Here is a 17,016-nt window from a genome sequence, read left to right as displayed (position 1 = left end):
ACTTTCGACAACAGCTGAGCTAGGCTTAGGGTATTCAAACAACCAAGAAGCCGAGGAAGGTGTTATTCTATGAAGGTTCTCAATCTTCCCTGTAGTAGATGGAATTGTGGCTGGGGTGTGCCAAGATCTTTGAGTGATCTTTTCCATGAAGGGCAGGAACACATTTGAAGCTGCTGTGTGAGCATCTTCCCATGGATCCTTTGCTCAATGGGATCCAGGGAGTCCTCATGGTATGGTTAACTTTGATATCGAGAGTTAGCCCAACATATCACCTGCTCCACAAAGGACTTAATGTCATCAGTAGACAAGGAGCTTTCACGTATCACCAGGAGTGGATATGGTGAAGCAGCCCTGACTGAGCTTCTGGACGGTTACTACGAATAGGAGGATCTCAGAGATGTATTGGTCAAGGTCTAAGGGAGAGGTTTGTCCTTCTGGAGAGACTCCTGTTGAGATGGAACTGGAGGTTATTTATTAGACGTCGTTCGGACTACCATCTTTTGAGATGCAACTGAGGGAGGACTGTTGGAGGTAGTAACCACTGCCTGTGAGTCGAGGCCCGACAAAGCTCGTTGATGTCAATAACAACGTAATAACAACCACTTTCATCATTGTAGACCAGGTCAGGATACTGATAGAACAAAGATTCATTGTGGAAGCGCTTGTCAGTCTCAAGGCCACCGTTACTGTGCTGTTGATGGCCAGTGTGGGCCACAGAGGTAGCCATCTCCCGGGGCTCTGGGGAAACAGAAGTCCGATCTGAAGATCTTCAGGCCCGAGCCACAGCCACCAAATTCAGGGTAAGGATAGGGGAATCCATATTGCAGATTTCCCCTTCGGACTCCGAGCCCAGATCCACCTGCACAATATGGAGGGATGGAGATTTAGCGAAAGATTGCTCTTTCTATCTGGTACCCACCAGACTGGTACGGTCCGGACTGAGTATGGTACGGGGTTGTGCTGGGTTAAAGCCCAAAGCTGCTGAGGGTGGGTTTTTCTTCTTGTCGGACTTATCAGCTTTGCCCCATTGTTGTGGGGAAGAGAACACCGCTTCTTTGAAGATGAATGGTCCCCAGATTTCCCCTTCCTTGAAGGAAAACTGTTGTCATCACGGTGTTTTAGCATTGACGAGCGCTTTGTTGCAGCATCAAGGTCAGAGCTTTGATCCTGATCAGGCTTAAGAGGTTGTTTGGAGGACTTCTCCTTAGAAGTTTTGACTTTAGCCTTCAGGGAGTGACGCCTTGGTTTTTTAAGAGACAATTGCCCTGGGTTTAGGAGAGATCCTTTGAGGAGGAAGCATCCCCAGACTTGGACAAGTTGGAAGGCTGAAGGGCCTGCTGGTATAAGGCAGAATTCAGGCGAGTGTTCCGATTCTTATGGGCTTGCTGAATTAGGGACTTGCACAAGGCACAGGAAGACACGTTATGTCCCCCACCAAGGTAAAGAAGATGAGTCGTGGGTATCTTGTCCCAGGATTTTCCCTCCGCATTTAATGCACTGCTTGAAAGAAGCCGAGTGGGACGCTATGTTCAACTCGCCATGAAAACGGCTGAGCAATTTTAAGTCCGGTAAGACAAGTGGTAGGTCGTCAACAAGCCAAGGGTTGATCGATCAGCAAACAATCCCAAATACACAATCTAAGGGAATAGTCAAAAATGGTCCATAAGTCAGGTTTGGAGTGTGTAGTAATTGAGATTCCAACAAACAGTTCCTTCTAGCTGCTAGTGCAGCAGATGAAAGGAACTACAGAAGAGCAGAATCGCTAGGGGGTTTATAAGATGGTGGACAAAGCTACCGCCAAAAAGTTACAAACAATATTTTGCCCAGTGATTCCAGAACTTTCCAAACTTTACTGCACATGTGCAGAATTACCCATTTGGGTGATTAGCAGAGACCATGAAAAACTATATTTACATAGTTATACACAGAGAAAAGTGAACTTACAAAGAACATAGGCTATTACATGAGAATTCATTATACAACATATTTACATACATTAAAATATTATAGGCAACTACATTCTTCATAAAGCAAGGGTCAGGAACCACATAGCAGTGGAGAATTGGATTCAATATAATTCAGGCCTCAGCAGCCATCCTTCCCTCTGCAAATGTTAAAAAATTGTTTCTCAATTGGAATACTACAATATATCACCTACATATTGCTTGCAGTGGTTTCTCTGTATAGTACTTGGACAGTTATAAAAAGCAACTCTTGGTATTAACACTTGAACTAAATATGTACTGACAAAATCCAACCTGCTTAACTGAACATGTGTGCCAAAAATAGATTTAAAAACCAACAATACCTCCCCATCCCTTTTTGATTTGTATTTTTTCCATCTTTTTTTCCTCCTTTTGGGGGTGGACTTTTTTTCCAGTGATATTTCATCTTCAGAAGAACTACAATATCTAACAGCTTTACAGCGAGATGTTCTTAAAGGAGGCTGTAGGTTGATCCCTGCATCAGCAATCCAATCAGAATACTGGCTTGAGGAGTCACTGTTCAAGGAAAATAATCACAAAGCAAGTTAAGAGATCTAACTAATTTATTTGAACTAGTGTTTCAGAGTTTGCCTGATGTTACTTAGAAATGAATTGCTCAAAGCTGAGCTAGGCTACATCATGGATGAAGAGATACTTGTCTGGAATAATTGCTCTGCAATTAATATTTTCTATAGTCACATATGCAGAATTTAAAGGGTTCAAACCATAGTGTGAAACTATCTAGCACTCTGAAAATGATAACCATCTCTTTGGCAGGGCATTTTCTGGAATTCTGTACATACTGAACATGAAGGAAAAAATGATTTTCCTCCTTGTTTCCACCACAGTATCACAGAAACAGCCCAGTATAGAGCTAAGGGGGATATTTCACTACGGCTGTTGTAATTCAATAATTTAATTTTAATTATATATGAGATTTCTTAAGTGTAATTTTAAAACAATTCTGGGAATACTGAAAACCCCGAAAGGGTATCACTTTTGCACGAAGAAAGCTTTAACAGCTCATTTACATTCCTCTTTCAAAAGGTTAAATTTAAATGTTCTCTTTCCAAGGTTCAGGGACAAGAAACAAAGTGATTTTTACCTGGAATTGTTGCTGTTAGTTTTCCTGTCACTTTGCCATTCTTCCTCATGGGAAGATGTACCCAACCCATCACTTTCTTCTGCCTCCTAGATTAAAAAGGAAAAGTTTCAATCATAAGTGATGTCACTACTTCAAAGATCTTCACAGATTCTTCATTATTTTATTCCTGCTTGTTACTACTAGACTAAGGCTATCCCAGAAGATTTAAACACAATGAAAACAGAAAGTATCACTTATCTAATCCATTCTGCCTGAAAGCCCACCATACTGAACCACATAATAGGACTACTGAAGACATTAATGCTTGCTATAAAACTGAAGATAGGCTATTAGTTTTCTTCCTTGTAGAACCATTCCAAACTTACAAGCCCTACTTTCCATACACATTTGCAAAGGAATCTGTATAGAAACTCTTGAATCAATTGATAACTCTAACTGTGAACGTGAAGTAACAGAAATATTTACCTGTTCTATAAATCCAAAACAGTCATCCACATCCTCACTAGAAGAATCAGATTGGTCAATTTTATTTCGTGTCTGATAAGCTGCATATTTACGTCTATAAAGTCTCCTCTTGGACTGAATCAATGAATCTTCAGAGTCACTCTGCATTAGAAATATTAAAAAACTACCAAGTGAGGAATGAAAAAAATATTGGAATAAATTCTGTCAGCAAATATACAAGTTTACACATCAACAAATTTTAAACCAAATTTATCAACTATTTAATTGTGGATATCTTTGACTTACTAAGGAAAAGGGTGGCAATTACACCTAATAACTGACAAGGAGATGGAATACTTGTGTTTGCTTGCCAACTACCTCTCCAGACCATAGCATGTGGTCACTGAAGTATTACCTGGAGCTACTCATGGTTTCATGGGAATTACAAAAATTTAGAAACACACACATAAGCATGCCTTATAGACTCTAAACATTTACTCTTGATTGCAGTCTGAAGACATCATTTAAGCATACATAAAGAAACTATCATACACAATGACGAAACTATTTGTAGTTTTCACTCCTGTCCTTCTCACACTCAAAAACATAGTTTTTGTACACAGATTCTTTGAATACTTTGTATTCTCCATTTACAAATAAGAGCTCTTTCCCCCACCAGACAGTACTTCCTACCTTTTCTGAAGATTGCAGTAACTGTCTTTTTTGCTCCACTGTATACAGAGATTTTTCCTCTTCTCCTTTTGCTATTCTATATTCCTCCTGGTTTCTAAAAATATATATTTTGATAACTTTTCAAAAACTGAAAAAATCATAGTCCTGAACAAGAATGCAGATTAAACATTTGTCATGAACACATTTAAAAGGGACTAAAATGTGTATACCTCTATATACCACTTGTACCATATGTAAACAGGAAAAGCTTCAAATTATGCCTAATAATTCTTCCGCAGATCCTACCCTTTAGAAACAGTGCTTCAGTCACTTTGACAGTCTGCTTGGCTGAGGAGCATAATAAAAATAAAATCCAACTATCAGTCCTAATTAAAACACACACAATGAACCAATGGGTTTTATGTAAGTGTTCTCTTAATAATTCCCATTCATCCAACATGTCTGAGTAAACAGATTTAAGTGATGCATAGCTGTGGTGTCCCCTAGTCATGTGCTGGAGCCTGAACCACTGGCTGCCAGTCCCTTGAGAATTTCAGGAATTTTTTTTTTGTTGTTGTTTTTATATACCGCTATTCCGAAGATGATAGCGGTGAACACAGCAAGTAAGCTAATTTGCCCCCAACAGTCTGGGTACTCATTTTAGCGACCTCGGAAGGATGCAAGCCTGAGTCGAGCTTGGGCCCTTTTTGCTGGTCTTGAACTCGCAACCTTGTGATTTTGAGTGAATGGCTGCAGTACAGGCATTTAACCACTGCGCCACCAGGGCTCCAGGAAACAAATACTGATAGTCAATAGATAAAAATATGGTGCCAGTTCTATATATTATTGGGGGGAAATGGCTGTTTCCCACATCACAGTTTAAGATGCACTGATTTACAGAATGCTAAAGTGTTGTGGCTTAAGCTCAGAGGCCTTCAAAAAAGAATCAATAGTTTGAAAGTATAAAGTGAAAACGAGACTTCTTTCTGAGTTCAAAATAGAAGCAAATGGCAGCTTGCACAAAAACTGAAAATGTACAGTTATCTGGAAATTTCTTTGGAAACAGCTATTTCAAAGATGTAAATTATATAAATGAACTCAAAATTGTTAAACAAATATTTTAAATAGAACTAGATTTCACAAGAATAATATTAGCTGAGTAGGCACACACCTGAATATACTGGGTTGTACTTCTGGAACAACTACTCTTCGCCTCCAAGCTTGAAGGTCTCTTTCGGTTGCAATCTGACTCCTTGGAGCATTCTGATGCATTTGACGAACACCTTCAACTTGACCACTACGCCTCAGGCCAATATTAGGAGGGGACTGGATATCTGAACTTGGTCTCCGAAAATCTTTTTAAAAATGGTATTAAATACCAGTGAACAACATTCTGGATGCAAACAGCTTGAACTTCTGTCTTATTCATGTGTCCCCTGCTTTTCAAATGTCCACTCTTTTGACCCTTTTCAATTATAAACAGAACCTATACATTTCACATGTGGTCAATTCTTTCGACATGTCTGCACAACACTTTTCCTCAAACCATGTCCTGCTTTTTGTCTTTACTCAGTGCCATCTTTTTGTTTAGTTTGTGAATTGTATAGAAGTCATTCATGGTGTCATTGTGTGCTTATAATACAGTACAGTACAGTATAATATTCATAATGGCACCTAAGTGTAGCGATAAATCTAAAAGAACTCGTAAGATGCAATTGCATATTTAAACGAACCGTTTCGCATTTCAATGATTTCCAGTTTTTGTCAGTGCTCTTGTCCCTAAGCAGTATTATAACCCCAGTTTTCTGCATGAGTCAATGCATGTCATTCTCCAAACTATTCTGTATTCTCTAGATATTCATGGTGAAAAGTCTTTAATAATATGCTGTACTCTCTCTATTTTTCAAAAAAAATGTGTATGTTTTGAAATTGTTTTAATCCTATTTATAGTTTAATCATATTATCTTTTGTTATGTTGTAATGATGTGAACTTTATATTGTATATAACTGTTTTTAAAAGTTGCCTTGAGTTCCAGAGCTGGGAAAAAACAAGATATAAATATAAACAATTTCTAAAATATTATATTCAGTGGTATGCATCATGATGTGTTTCATGCTTGTTCTCTAAAACAAAATAAAACTTTTACAATAAACTGACATTAGATGGGAGTTAGCCATGATCAATCAGACAGATCCCTTTGCTAAGATTCACAGCAAAACTATTTTACACATTTGGAGTGGAAATTTGGTGCAACTTCAATAGACAATGATTTATGCATCATGCCATATGTACCTCCTTTTCTGATTACATGAAATACACTAATTAGTTTTCTTTTCCACATATGAGGTGTTTTCTGTGAGACTAAAGGGTATTCTAATTCACTTTAGAACTCTTAGTTGAAAGGTACTAAGAAATGAGGTAGCTTAGAAGTGACAATAATGAGAAGCCATCAATATTTTCTTAAATCCATAAAGGCAATACTGACCTCTTCTAGGTGTTTCTTCTCCATTCTGTGGGCCAGGTGGAAAAATCTCTTGGTCTGTGCCATGCCTTTGGTCTTGCTGTTGCTGTAACTGTCTAATCATTCCATCAAGTATGCTGGGTTCTAGACCTTGTTCATCCTGCTCAGCTGTTTGTTGACCTATAACTTGCTCCACAACCTCTCCATCACCTGCAAAATTTAAATGTAAGCATATATTTAGTCATTTCAGATTTAAAGTAAAGTTAGAATTTTCATCATATTCTAAGTTTCCCCAGAACTCGCATGTACATGGTTACTTACAATTTTTATAGTGTGCCCTCCCCTTATGCGGGGATAAGTTCCGGATCCCTCCGCATAAGGGGAAATCAGCATATGCTGAAGCCCCATAGGAAGTAATGGGGCTCGCACCAATGGTGTGCAGTGCCACCGTGGCGCACATGCGCCATGGGCACACGCTCCATTAGTTCTTCCGGGGCACGCGGCAGGCTCCTGTACTCATGACCACCATTGTACTCATGACCATCATAGAAGTTAAGACAACATTTCATCATATAAATGAAAAAAGGAGGCTGCTAGTACCCATGGGCAGGGGATCCAAAGATCCTCATGCACCAAAGCATCCGTTAAAGGGCTCTTTGAGTTCCCAAGTTCAAAGATTCCAAGGTTTGAAGATCAGATATGTAAATAGGTTTTGTGAGGTAACTTTTAAGAAAATATTGTGAATGATACCTAATTCTGAAATTGCCTTTTACTTTTTTAGAGGAAGGAAATATTTACAAAGGTGACTGCCTAAAAACTTGTAAAAGCCATAATTACCCATTAATGTATAAATAAGGAAAATATTGGGTTCCTTGTTTTAAATCTCAGTCTTGGGAAATCTTGCTATCTTTTCTGAGACAAATAGGTTTTTTTTCCAATCAAGTTAAATAAACTCCCACTTGCACTCAGCATAAGTGAAATATCACTAACCAGCGAAATGCACAGAATAGCACTGGGCCTGGCAGGAATTTGAGCAAGCTCTAAGAGAGCTAGCGCAATACAGTGTTTTAAGGTTTGGCCTAGGTCTTGGGAAATCCAGATTCTAGTCCCCAGAGCTATGAAACTGGTGCATTGGGCATTTAGTGTTAAGATCCATTTTTGCCTGTGGAGAAGAAGCTATTCAGACACATGTAATGCCTTATTGTTATCCAGATTTCATCATCTGAAGGAGGAAAAAAACCCTTCTCAATAACATGGATTCCTAGAGTTCTTCTAACCAATAGAGGAGAGAGCATAATTGTCACTTGCTATTTGATGTTCTTTTGTTGCCTGTTTTATTGAATCATTTCCTATATTGGTATGTATTTTATATGTATTATCCTACTAGAGAGGCCCCTTCCCCACCACCACTCCCTTTGTGTCGTGTCTTTTTAGATTGTAAGCCTGAGGGCAGGGAACCATCCAATTAAAAAGATTGTATGTACAGCGCTGTGTAAATTTACAGCGCTTTATAAATAAAGGTTAATAATAATAATAATAAGAAGAAGAAGATAGCAGAAGTGGAGAAAGGGGGAATATTGGTAAACTTTATCAGGAGAAAGAAGGTCTACCCAATATGAGGCTGGGTTTGGATATCAATTTTTCTATGGACAACAATGGATTTTCACAGTTAGTACTAACACACTATTCTGTCTGTGGTGAGTGAGTCAACCAGGTTTATAATTTGCCCAGGAAAAAACAATCCATCTCTGGAACAAGCCACTTTAACAACAACAGAGCAGGCAGAATGAGCTATAATCCTGACAGGTTTCAACAATCCTAGGTCTTCACATGCCAAAAAAAGTACAGGCCTACAACCACTGGGCAGGAGTTGAAGAAACATTTCACCCCAAAGATAAACTCTGTCTTTAAAACAACCACAGCTTTAAAATCATGGCATACATTCAGATTATCTTTTGTATTATATCATGTTTGATTATGTTAAAGTTAGACTTAAGAACTAGAGGGTGAAAACTGCCATTCATACTTGTTGCTACATATCCGAGCTGTGGAATCAGATGCTCATCTGCACAATTCTCTCTTCCTGGTACCAACCGCTGATATTTTGTTGGGTGAGGGTTTCCATCCACATCTACCAAGAATGGTGGGGGCATGAGGTGAGGAGCCTGTTGAGTCTGCTCATCTAGGACATAATTGTTAGAATCTCGAATCAGTGGTCGATAGTCAGTGTGGAAGAACATCTGATCAGGGATCTAGAAAGAAATGAAGCTTACATATAATCATCTTTGAAGAAAAAATACATTAGAAATTATAGAACACTAAATGCAGTTTTGTAAGAATAAAGAAGAAAGGTAGGCCCCACAATGCTGACTAAAAGCTTGAATTCCCTTTGAGAATTGTCCAATGTGTGTTGTCCACAAGTCTACCTGAGAAACAAAGGGTCATTCTATGTCTTATTCTGATTCATAAAAAATAGTTCATTCAAGAATATTTTCCCAATTACTGCTTTCTTGCATCTGTGATATGAAGTCACAGGATACTGTAATTTGACACAGCAATCTCCTCTCAAACAAGATGCACAAGAAAATAAGAGTACTTGAACTTCTCTACTGTCCAAAAAGCAGGATTATGTCTAAACTATGTGTGAAACTTGAAAGCTTACATTATACACATGAACCAAAGGACAGGTTAAATATATTAATATTAGTAATCTTACTAAAAATGCTGACTGCAAAAAAGGTACTGTTAAATGTAAAGAATACCTTTTCATAAGGTTTGTTACAACCAAAGCCAAATATCAAGAGGTGACCATGAGAATCTGTACAAGCAAAGTGTTGTCCATCTGATGAAAACTTGCAGTCAAAGACAGCACCATGTCCTTGTCCTTCAATCTGAAGCAAAATGAAAGAACTTTAAAATACCCTTTCAAATTTAAAAGAAGTTACCGGAACAAAGCAAGCCTCTCTGCAGAGTCAGACCTTCAATACAAGTGGCTCTGAATTGCAATTGTTCTTCTAGACAAGGGTAGGCAAAATGCAGGTTCCCCAGGGCCATTTTTGTGACCGTCAGACATTAGAAAACTTTTTTGTTATTTATTTTTCATTTCCCCCCAAACAAACATAAATAAATAAATAGCTTCAAAATGCTCTCTAGGACCCTTCTGGGCCATTTTAGGACCAGGAAAGGCCTTAAAAATAACAGAAGGAAACGGAGTAAACTGGAAAAACAGCTTCCCACAGCCTCTACAGGGTGTTGGGGGGTGGAATCAGGGGGGGATTGGGTTCTTTTGCACTGGAGAGAGTGGGGAGAATGAAGCACCCCAATGTCTCTAATGGGGCTAACACTGCCCCCTGGAAACCCACAATAGTCCACCACTGTTCTAGGGTTTCAGACCAGAGGCTTTCCTAGTCCTACCTGGGAAATGTCAGGAATTGTACATGAAACTTTTTTGCATGTGAAAGATATGTTTTTCGAAGAGATCCCCCATGTAATGGAAGGGAAGACTGTATTAAATGGGTTATATGTATATAAGCTCTTATATGTTTACAATTGGTCAAAACAGTTGAAAGAAAAGAAAAAAGGGAACATAAACTGCTCGAAAAGAATGTTTTAGGATCAGTACTTACCATATTAAAATAATGTTTCATTTGAATGCCTTTTGTTAGATCCCATATAAAGATATTGCCATCATGGCCAGCAGATAACATAATCCTAGGATCAAACGGGTGGGGCTCTAAAACAAATACTTCATCAGCGTGTCCCTTTTTGAAAAGGAGAAAATAAATGAAACAAGTCTTCAAAGCAACAGATCTAAATTCAAAGTTTAGTAACTGTGATGATAGAACAAAGGGCTGTAACACTGAATAATGTCATAAAAACAACTGACCACATTCCACTCCCAGTTATAATTGGATTGTTTGATAAGCCATATTGAAAAATGTATACTAAAAAACTGAACCAAAATCCCTGGGTAATACTGCTTGAAAAAATGGCAGCAGCGACTTCCCCTCTTTGGGATTTCTCTGCTGCAGCAGGAAAAGCAAAGGGAGTACAAAAAGAAGTGTCAACCCCCTCCCTCCCAATCTCTCCCTGGTATGACAGAGAAATCCTGAAAGAGTGACTACCCCTACTTTCTTGCCAGGAAAATCAAAAATCTGATTTCCTTGCTGAAAGAGAGGCCCCATACAGACTGCCAAAATAAAGCTGCTTCGGGTCACTTTGGAGGTATGCTGCTTAAATGACACACACATCTTAAGAGGCCAGAACCTGCGCCAAAGCTGCACTCCAGTCCTTAGGACTGGATCGTGGCTTTGCCGCAGCTTCCGGAGTTTTAGGACATATGCATCATTTAAACAGCATACCTCCAAAGTGACCCGAAGCAGCTTTATTTTGGCCTGTCTGTATGGGGCCAGTTTGGACAGGAGGGTTGGTGCTTCTTTTGCAAGCAGCTCTACCTGGATGGCCTGTTTACTGGGTTGCTTTTCCATGGTCCACTCATTACACACACACACACACACACACACACACACACACACAGAGCAGCAGCAGCAGTAGGGACAATCACTCTGGATAATTTTCCAGGGAACCCCAGAGCATTCACCCCACATCATGCCAGCAGGGAGTGTCAAGGGAATGGATTGTGGAAAAATAACACAGCACACTCTCCTGACTTGAAGTTGTTTGTGCTGGGAGGAGTTTGCTGTTGTTTGTTGATGACTGGCTCCCTTGACCTTCACCCCCAAAATCGTCCCAGACTGGCCCACAGGGAAGGCCAAGGAGGAGACTGTGGAAAAGCAATACTCTTCCTGACTTGAGCAGGTAATATTCCCATTTAGGCAAGATAAATAGATATAGTGGCTGGAAGGCTTTGGATATTCATGCAGGAAGCAGGCTATATGGACCCAATTACGTCTGGCTTCATGCCAAGGTTTGATATCAAAATCACTATACATTGTTATTCATCACTTTGTGTAGTGGTGTCCCCCACTCTTCACCTCATAGTGAGATCACTCCCTTAGCTGCATCTTTTGCAAGTACTGGTGGTTGAAAAACTCATGAGGCTTGGGTGCTGGATGTTATTTCTGTAGTTTGGAGCAGCACCATTTTGAGACAGAGTGATTGACTGGAGCAAGGAGTCAGAGCACATGGCAGAGAAAGAAGTGGTGGCAAAAGGGGGCTTTCAGATTTGGGACCCTGCTTAAACTTTGCGAGCTTTACCAGGACTTGGCTGGTAGACTGGAGCTGTGCTGCTGCTCCTGCTTTCTTTTGTTGGACGGGCCAAGAGAAGAGGTAGTAGAAGAAACAATGTTGGGGGAGGGCAAAGACTTAAAGCTTTGTGGGGAAGACACATTTCTGGAGAAGAAAGGGAGGGGAATATCTGGGGTCAATTCTTGTAAAGAGTCCTTCACCTCCGAATGGCTCCTGTGGTTAAAATTTCTCCCTTTTCCTATCCACACCAGTCTCCAGTCCAGAGCGTGTAGCCTCTGTAAACCCCCTACATACACACAGTGTCCCCCTCTACTCTGATGAAGGATTGAGAGCCTTTCGTCATTGGGAGAAGCTTCTCTTTTTGCACCTGGTCACATTGGGAGCAGCAATGGAGCAGCTGGCTGAGAAGCAATTGAAGGGCCACTTGCCTATGCTGGCCTTTACCGCAAGACTGGCATGGATGAAAGGCTTTTCAATTATTGCTCAGTGGCTAATTCCAGAGTGACTGGGTGATAAAGGGAGCAGTGACCGACACTGGTTGTTTGGAATATGCAGCAGAACAGTAGGTGCAATATCAAAAAATACCTGGGGGAGGGGGGACGCTAGGGTTGTCAGCCAAGAGGAAAGGGGGAGGTAGCAAAAAAAGGTTTAAGAACCACTGATCTAGATAATGTATTTTGCAAATTTCAAGCTCTGAATTAATCTATCAAAAGTAAATGAACAGAAGTAAGATGTCGCTGTACACTGGAATAAGGAACTGTTACATCTAAGGTTAAGAGAATCAGTTCTTGTCAGAGAAAAAGATACAGGCATCCCACTGTATCCATGGATTCTTTAACCATGGATTCAACTATCCATGGCTTGAATATATATATATATATATATATATATATACACACACACACACACACACACTCTCTCTCTCTCTCTCTCTCTCTCTCTCTCTCTCTCTCTCTCCAAAAAGCAAACCTTGATTTGGCCATTTCATATAAGAAACATGGATACCAACTGTGTTTTATGTGTGCATCCTTGGGTCTTATATTGGGAGACAGCATATAAATTAAATTATAAAGAAATAAATATTTTGAGCCATCCAAGCATAGTACCAGTGTACTGATCTGGACTACCGTATAAACATTTGATAACAGCCCAATGAATCTCAAAGAAAAAAATAAATTATTATCTAGATGGGAGGTTTCCATAGAACAACCTTATCTAAGCTTGATGGAAGAAAAATCATTGAAGGGCACTAAAAAGAACACTGTTAACTCATCTCTGATTGAATGAGATCAGCAGGTACTCTAGGAAACCAGACAGATCAAACAATAGTGTGTACCTTAGTGAACTGGAATCACATCCAGTCATCTCAATGGTCAATAGCACCAAGGAGTACAAGAGAACTGATGGCAACGCTTGGGGGCTAATCAATACTATGTCAATCCTGTGACAACCGAAAGAAGTTAATCTTTCAAACTGAGCCCAATGAAGCTATTATTTAAGCTCCCCTGAATATATCAGACCACTGTATTTACTACATTTGACAGAATGCAGTAACAGAAAACGTTTTCACCGTGTAATAACTGTTATGTTGTTGTTGTGTGCCTTCAAGTTGCTTCCAACTTATGGCAGTCCTAAGGTGAACTTATTGTTTTGTGTTTTTTGGCAAGATTTGCTCACAAGAGTTTTGCCATTGCCTTTTCCTGAGGCTGAGAGAATGTGATTTGTCCAAGGTGAGTTTCATAGCTGAACTGGCAATTGAATCCTAGTCTCCACAATCATAGTCCAACACTCAGACTACTACACCGTGCTGGTTCTCATAATACTATGCTAGAAATGCAATAGAACGTTGGCTTGGGGTGTAGTTTTCTCAACAGCTGCCAGTTTTGAGATGTATGGATTCTGCATTTAGTAAGGAGATGTGTGATGCTGATGTTCTACAAATATGGTGCAAACTGATATTCCTATGAATGAAATGCGGTACAAGTATGATGTTGCTTATAACTTTGGAAAACGTTAAGCAGCCTTTGCCTAACACCATGTACAGTCAGCCCTTGGTATCCATGGGCCTGCCACCCGCAGATTCAAGCATCTGTGGTCACCAAGCCCGTGTTGTCCCTAATGATGACACAATGCATGCGGGTGCACCGCCATTAGGGACAGGTCACACCACCATTAAGTTCTGTTGTCTCCAATGGTGGTGTGGCTGCGTGCATGCGCCGCCATTAGGGACACTGCGGGCTTGAGCATTTGCAGATTTTGGAATCTGTGGGGGGGGAGGGTGGTCCGATACAGATTCCCCCATGAATACCGAGGCCCAACCGTAATGTCTAAAATACAGAAGATGCCTATAATATGTAATGTATCTCTTATGACGGATAAACCTACACTGGCAATGGCTTTAAATAAAAATGCACCTAGTCCACAAGCAATGTCTATGTGGTCCTTCTAAAGAAAATATAACTGAAGTTTCATTAAAAAACAACATAGAAGATATAAGGGCATGTGTTTATTCTAGTGCTCAAGAGGTATTTAAGGGGATTGTTAATGTTAATCTGCCTATTTTGATAATATTGTTTCTCATAAGTTGGAAGCCCAGGTGAGCAAAAGATGAACTACAGGAAACTCCAGATAAATACAGGTTAGCCGGCAATGGCAAAGAACCTTAATAAGAGACTGGAGTGGAGAAATCACATGTGCTTCAAGCTGACCTCAAAAATCTGATCAGATGAATACCAGGCACTTCCCCAGACTGCAAAAACTGTGACATCAAGTTGCAAGTGATAGCCTATCCTCTGTTTCAGCCATGGTGAATGCATGGCACGCGTACCAAAGGTGACACTCAAATTCCCCTCTGTGGGCACGCGAGGCTGCTGGTGAAAGGAGGGAGAGAGGGAGGGCAAGGAAGCAGGAGAAAGAGGAGGAGAATGAAGTGGAGGCAGCGGTCCCATGGCACCAGCCGCCTGCCCGCCAGTGGGAGACGAGAGGGAGGGAGGAAGAGGAGGCAGGAGAGGACACGGCAGCGGCCCCATGTCTCCAGCGACTGCCCACAGCCAGCGAGAGAAAGGAGAGGGGAGGAGGAAGAGTCAGGAGGAAGAGGAGGAGGAAGTGGTGGCACAGCATTTTATCAGAAGGGGTTTGCTATTGCTAGCCTGAGGCTAAGAGATTGTGCCTTGTATGTGTGTGTGTGGGCCTCAAGTCGTTCCTGGCATCTCTAAGGTGAAACGATCATGGGATTTTTTTTGGCAAGTTTCGTCGGAGGGGGGTTTGCTATTGCTAGCCTGAGGCTGTGAGAGTGTGGCTCGTGTGTGTGTGTGTGTGTGTGTGTGAGATGTCTTCAAGTCGTTCCTGGCAACCCTAAGATGAAACTATCATTGACTTTTATAATAATAATAATAATAATAATAATAATAATTTACATTTCCCACCTCTCCCTACAGATCGAGGCAGGACTACAGCAAAAATAAAATTACAATACAACAATAAAAATTTATATCAACCCCTAATCCCTCCCACCTTTAAAACGATAAAATACACAGGCCTAATATTTCCAAGCTATGAATTGCATTTATTTATTGACACAGGTTATTATAGGAATTATTTCTGGGACAGTTTGAAATAAATATAAAAATTTTGGTAATACCATCATTTTAAACATCTTAATTTGGTGGTGATGAGACGGATCTCTTCCGGCAGGTCATTCCACAATTTTGGAGCAACCAAAGAACAAGTCTTCTGGAAAGTTGTCACTAATCTAGTTTTCTGTGACTGCAATAAATTCTTCCCAGAGGATCTGAGAGTGTGGGGCAGATTATGTAGGGACAGGCATTCCCACAAGTAATTTGGACCCAAGCGACGTAGGGCTTTAAACTACTTGGCACGTTTTGTCGGGAGGGGGGGTGTCTATTGCTAGCCTGAGGCTGAAAGAGTGTGCCTTGGGTTTTCCACTCAGAAGTCCCTGAAGTCCCATGCCAAGAAGTCCGCACCCCCTCCCCCCCCCCCCCCCCCCGGGGACTGGGTGACAACCAGTGCAGGAACAGCACTAAGTTTGAGCAGCAGTTTCTAAAAGGTTTGCCATCACTGATCACCATTCTGGCTAGTAGGCAACCAACTAATTCTAAATATTCATTTTTATTCCACCCTTAAAATTGTCAAACAGTATAGTCTAGATTCCCTATAACCCTATTTACAGTTTCTGTAACCTTTCTCCAGAAACTACAAATTTATTTTCAAATCTACCAAGAATGAATAAAATTGGCTTTATTTCCTCATATTTAAACAGATGTTACTAACACTGAGTTAAAGCTTAGGTCAGGGTTAGTCAAAGAGGTGGTCCATAGACTAGTGCCACTCTGCAAGCCGTTGGTTGCCCTTCTGTGGCAAGCTTCCAAGAACATATAAGGTGTGAACAAAATGAACCAATGGCATAAATACAGTAACAGTCTCTAGTACATGGGGGCAGAATGCCAGTCTCTCACGTTAGTTTGAGAAGTACTGTCTCAGCCAATGTTGCAGCGTTATATATTATCACTAAGATTTTGTTTAAAAAAAAGTCTATTTTAAATTAATACACAATAAATGTTTTAATCCATTATAGGAAATTACCTTTATTGACATTCAGACATGTATATTCCTAACATTTTACCCAACTTTGTCTTAAAGTGGTTTCTTTACTCTCATCCAGTCTTATTAAAATATGGCACAATTTTTTTTTACATTCTTGAGGGGGTTTTCCCCAAACAGGTACAGAGGTTTTCCTCCCATCTCCACTTACATTACATTCCCCGCTCCCCATTTTTAATATTAAGTATTCCAACTGAAAGTCTAAAAGATTCTTAGCCCTTTCAAAAATATTAAATAAAACTTCCTGAAGGAAATAGGTGAGAAAATGAAGCAACCATACATACCATGAGATCATGAAGCAGCTGCCCTGTATGAGAATTCCAGACTTTGAGCAGATGATTATTCACAGCAGTCACCACCAATTTATCATTTTGACTCCAAGCTATCATAGTAACTTTGGGCTTCATAAATCTGTCTTCTTCTGAGCATATATCACTACTGAAAATAAATTGAAGCATTTTAATACTTTAGAACTTTATTTTAAAATATATTAAGTCTAACAGGAATTAAGGACTTAAAT

At 40.1% G+C, this 17,016-nt stretch overlaps 1 protein-coding gene across 6 annotated transcripts in view; it reads right to left on the bottom strand.

Annotated features, from left to right (window-relative positions):
- Positions 1-17,016, bottom strand: part of BRWD1 (bromodomain and WD repeat domain containing 1) — a 75,652-nt gene that overhangs the window by 36,626 nt on the left and 22,010 nt on the right. For 4 of the 6 annotated variants that reach the window (XM_089511993.1, XM_089511997.1, XM_089511994.1 and 1 more), the window contains exons 14-23: positions 16,781-16,934; positions 10,295-10,429; positions 9,431-9,559; positions 8,695-8,920; positions 6,693-6,878; positions 5,378-5,561; positions 4,228-4,321; positions 3,556-3,696; positions 3,091-3,176; positions 2,309-2,501 (exon numbers count right to left, since the gene is read on the bottom strand). In XM_089511993.1, coding sequence (XP_089368119.1) covers positions 2,309-2,501; positions 3,091-3,176; positions 3,556-3,696; positions 4,228-4,321; positions 5,378-5,561; positions 6,693-6,878; positions 8,695-8,920; positions 9,431-9,559; positions 10,295-10,429; positions 16,781-16,934 — 1,528 coding nt within the window. The remainder of the gene's footprint in view (positions 1-2,308; positions 2,502-3,090; positions 3,177-3,555; positions 3,697-4,227; positions 4,322-5,377; positions 5,562-6,692; positions 6,879-8,694; positions 8,921-9,430; positions 9,560-10,294; positions 10,430-16,780; positions 16,935-17,016) is intronic. The other 2 variants (XM_089511996.1, XM_089511999.1) reach the window with 1 other exon arrangement.

Source organism: Sceloporus occidentalis, unplaced genomic scaffold (assembly GCF_023333645.1).
Source record: "Sceloporus occidentalis isolate IW3139 unplaced genomic scaffold, rSceOcc1.0.p SCAF_2, whole genome shotgun sequence".
In the NCBI taxonomy this organism is placed as follows: domain Eukaryota; kingdom Metazoa; phylum Chordata; class Lepidosauria; order Squamata; family Phrynosomatidae; genus Sceloporus; species Sceloporus occidentalis.
This window is presented reverse-complemented; position numbering and strand designations above follow the sequence as displayed.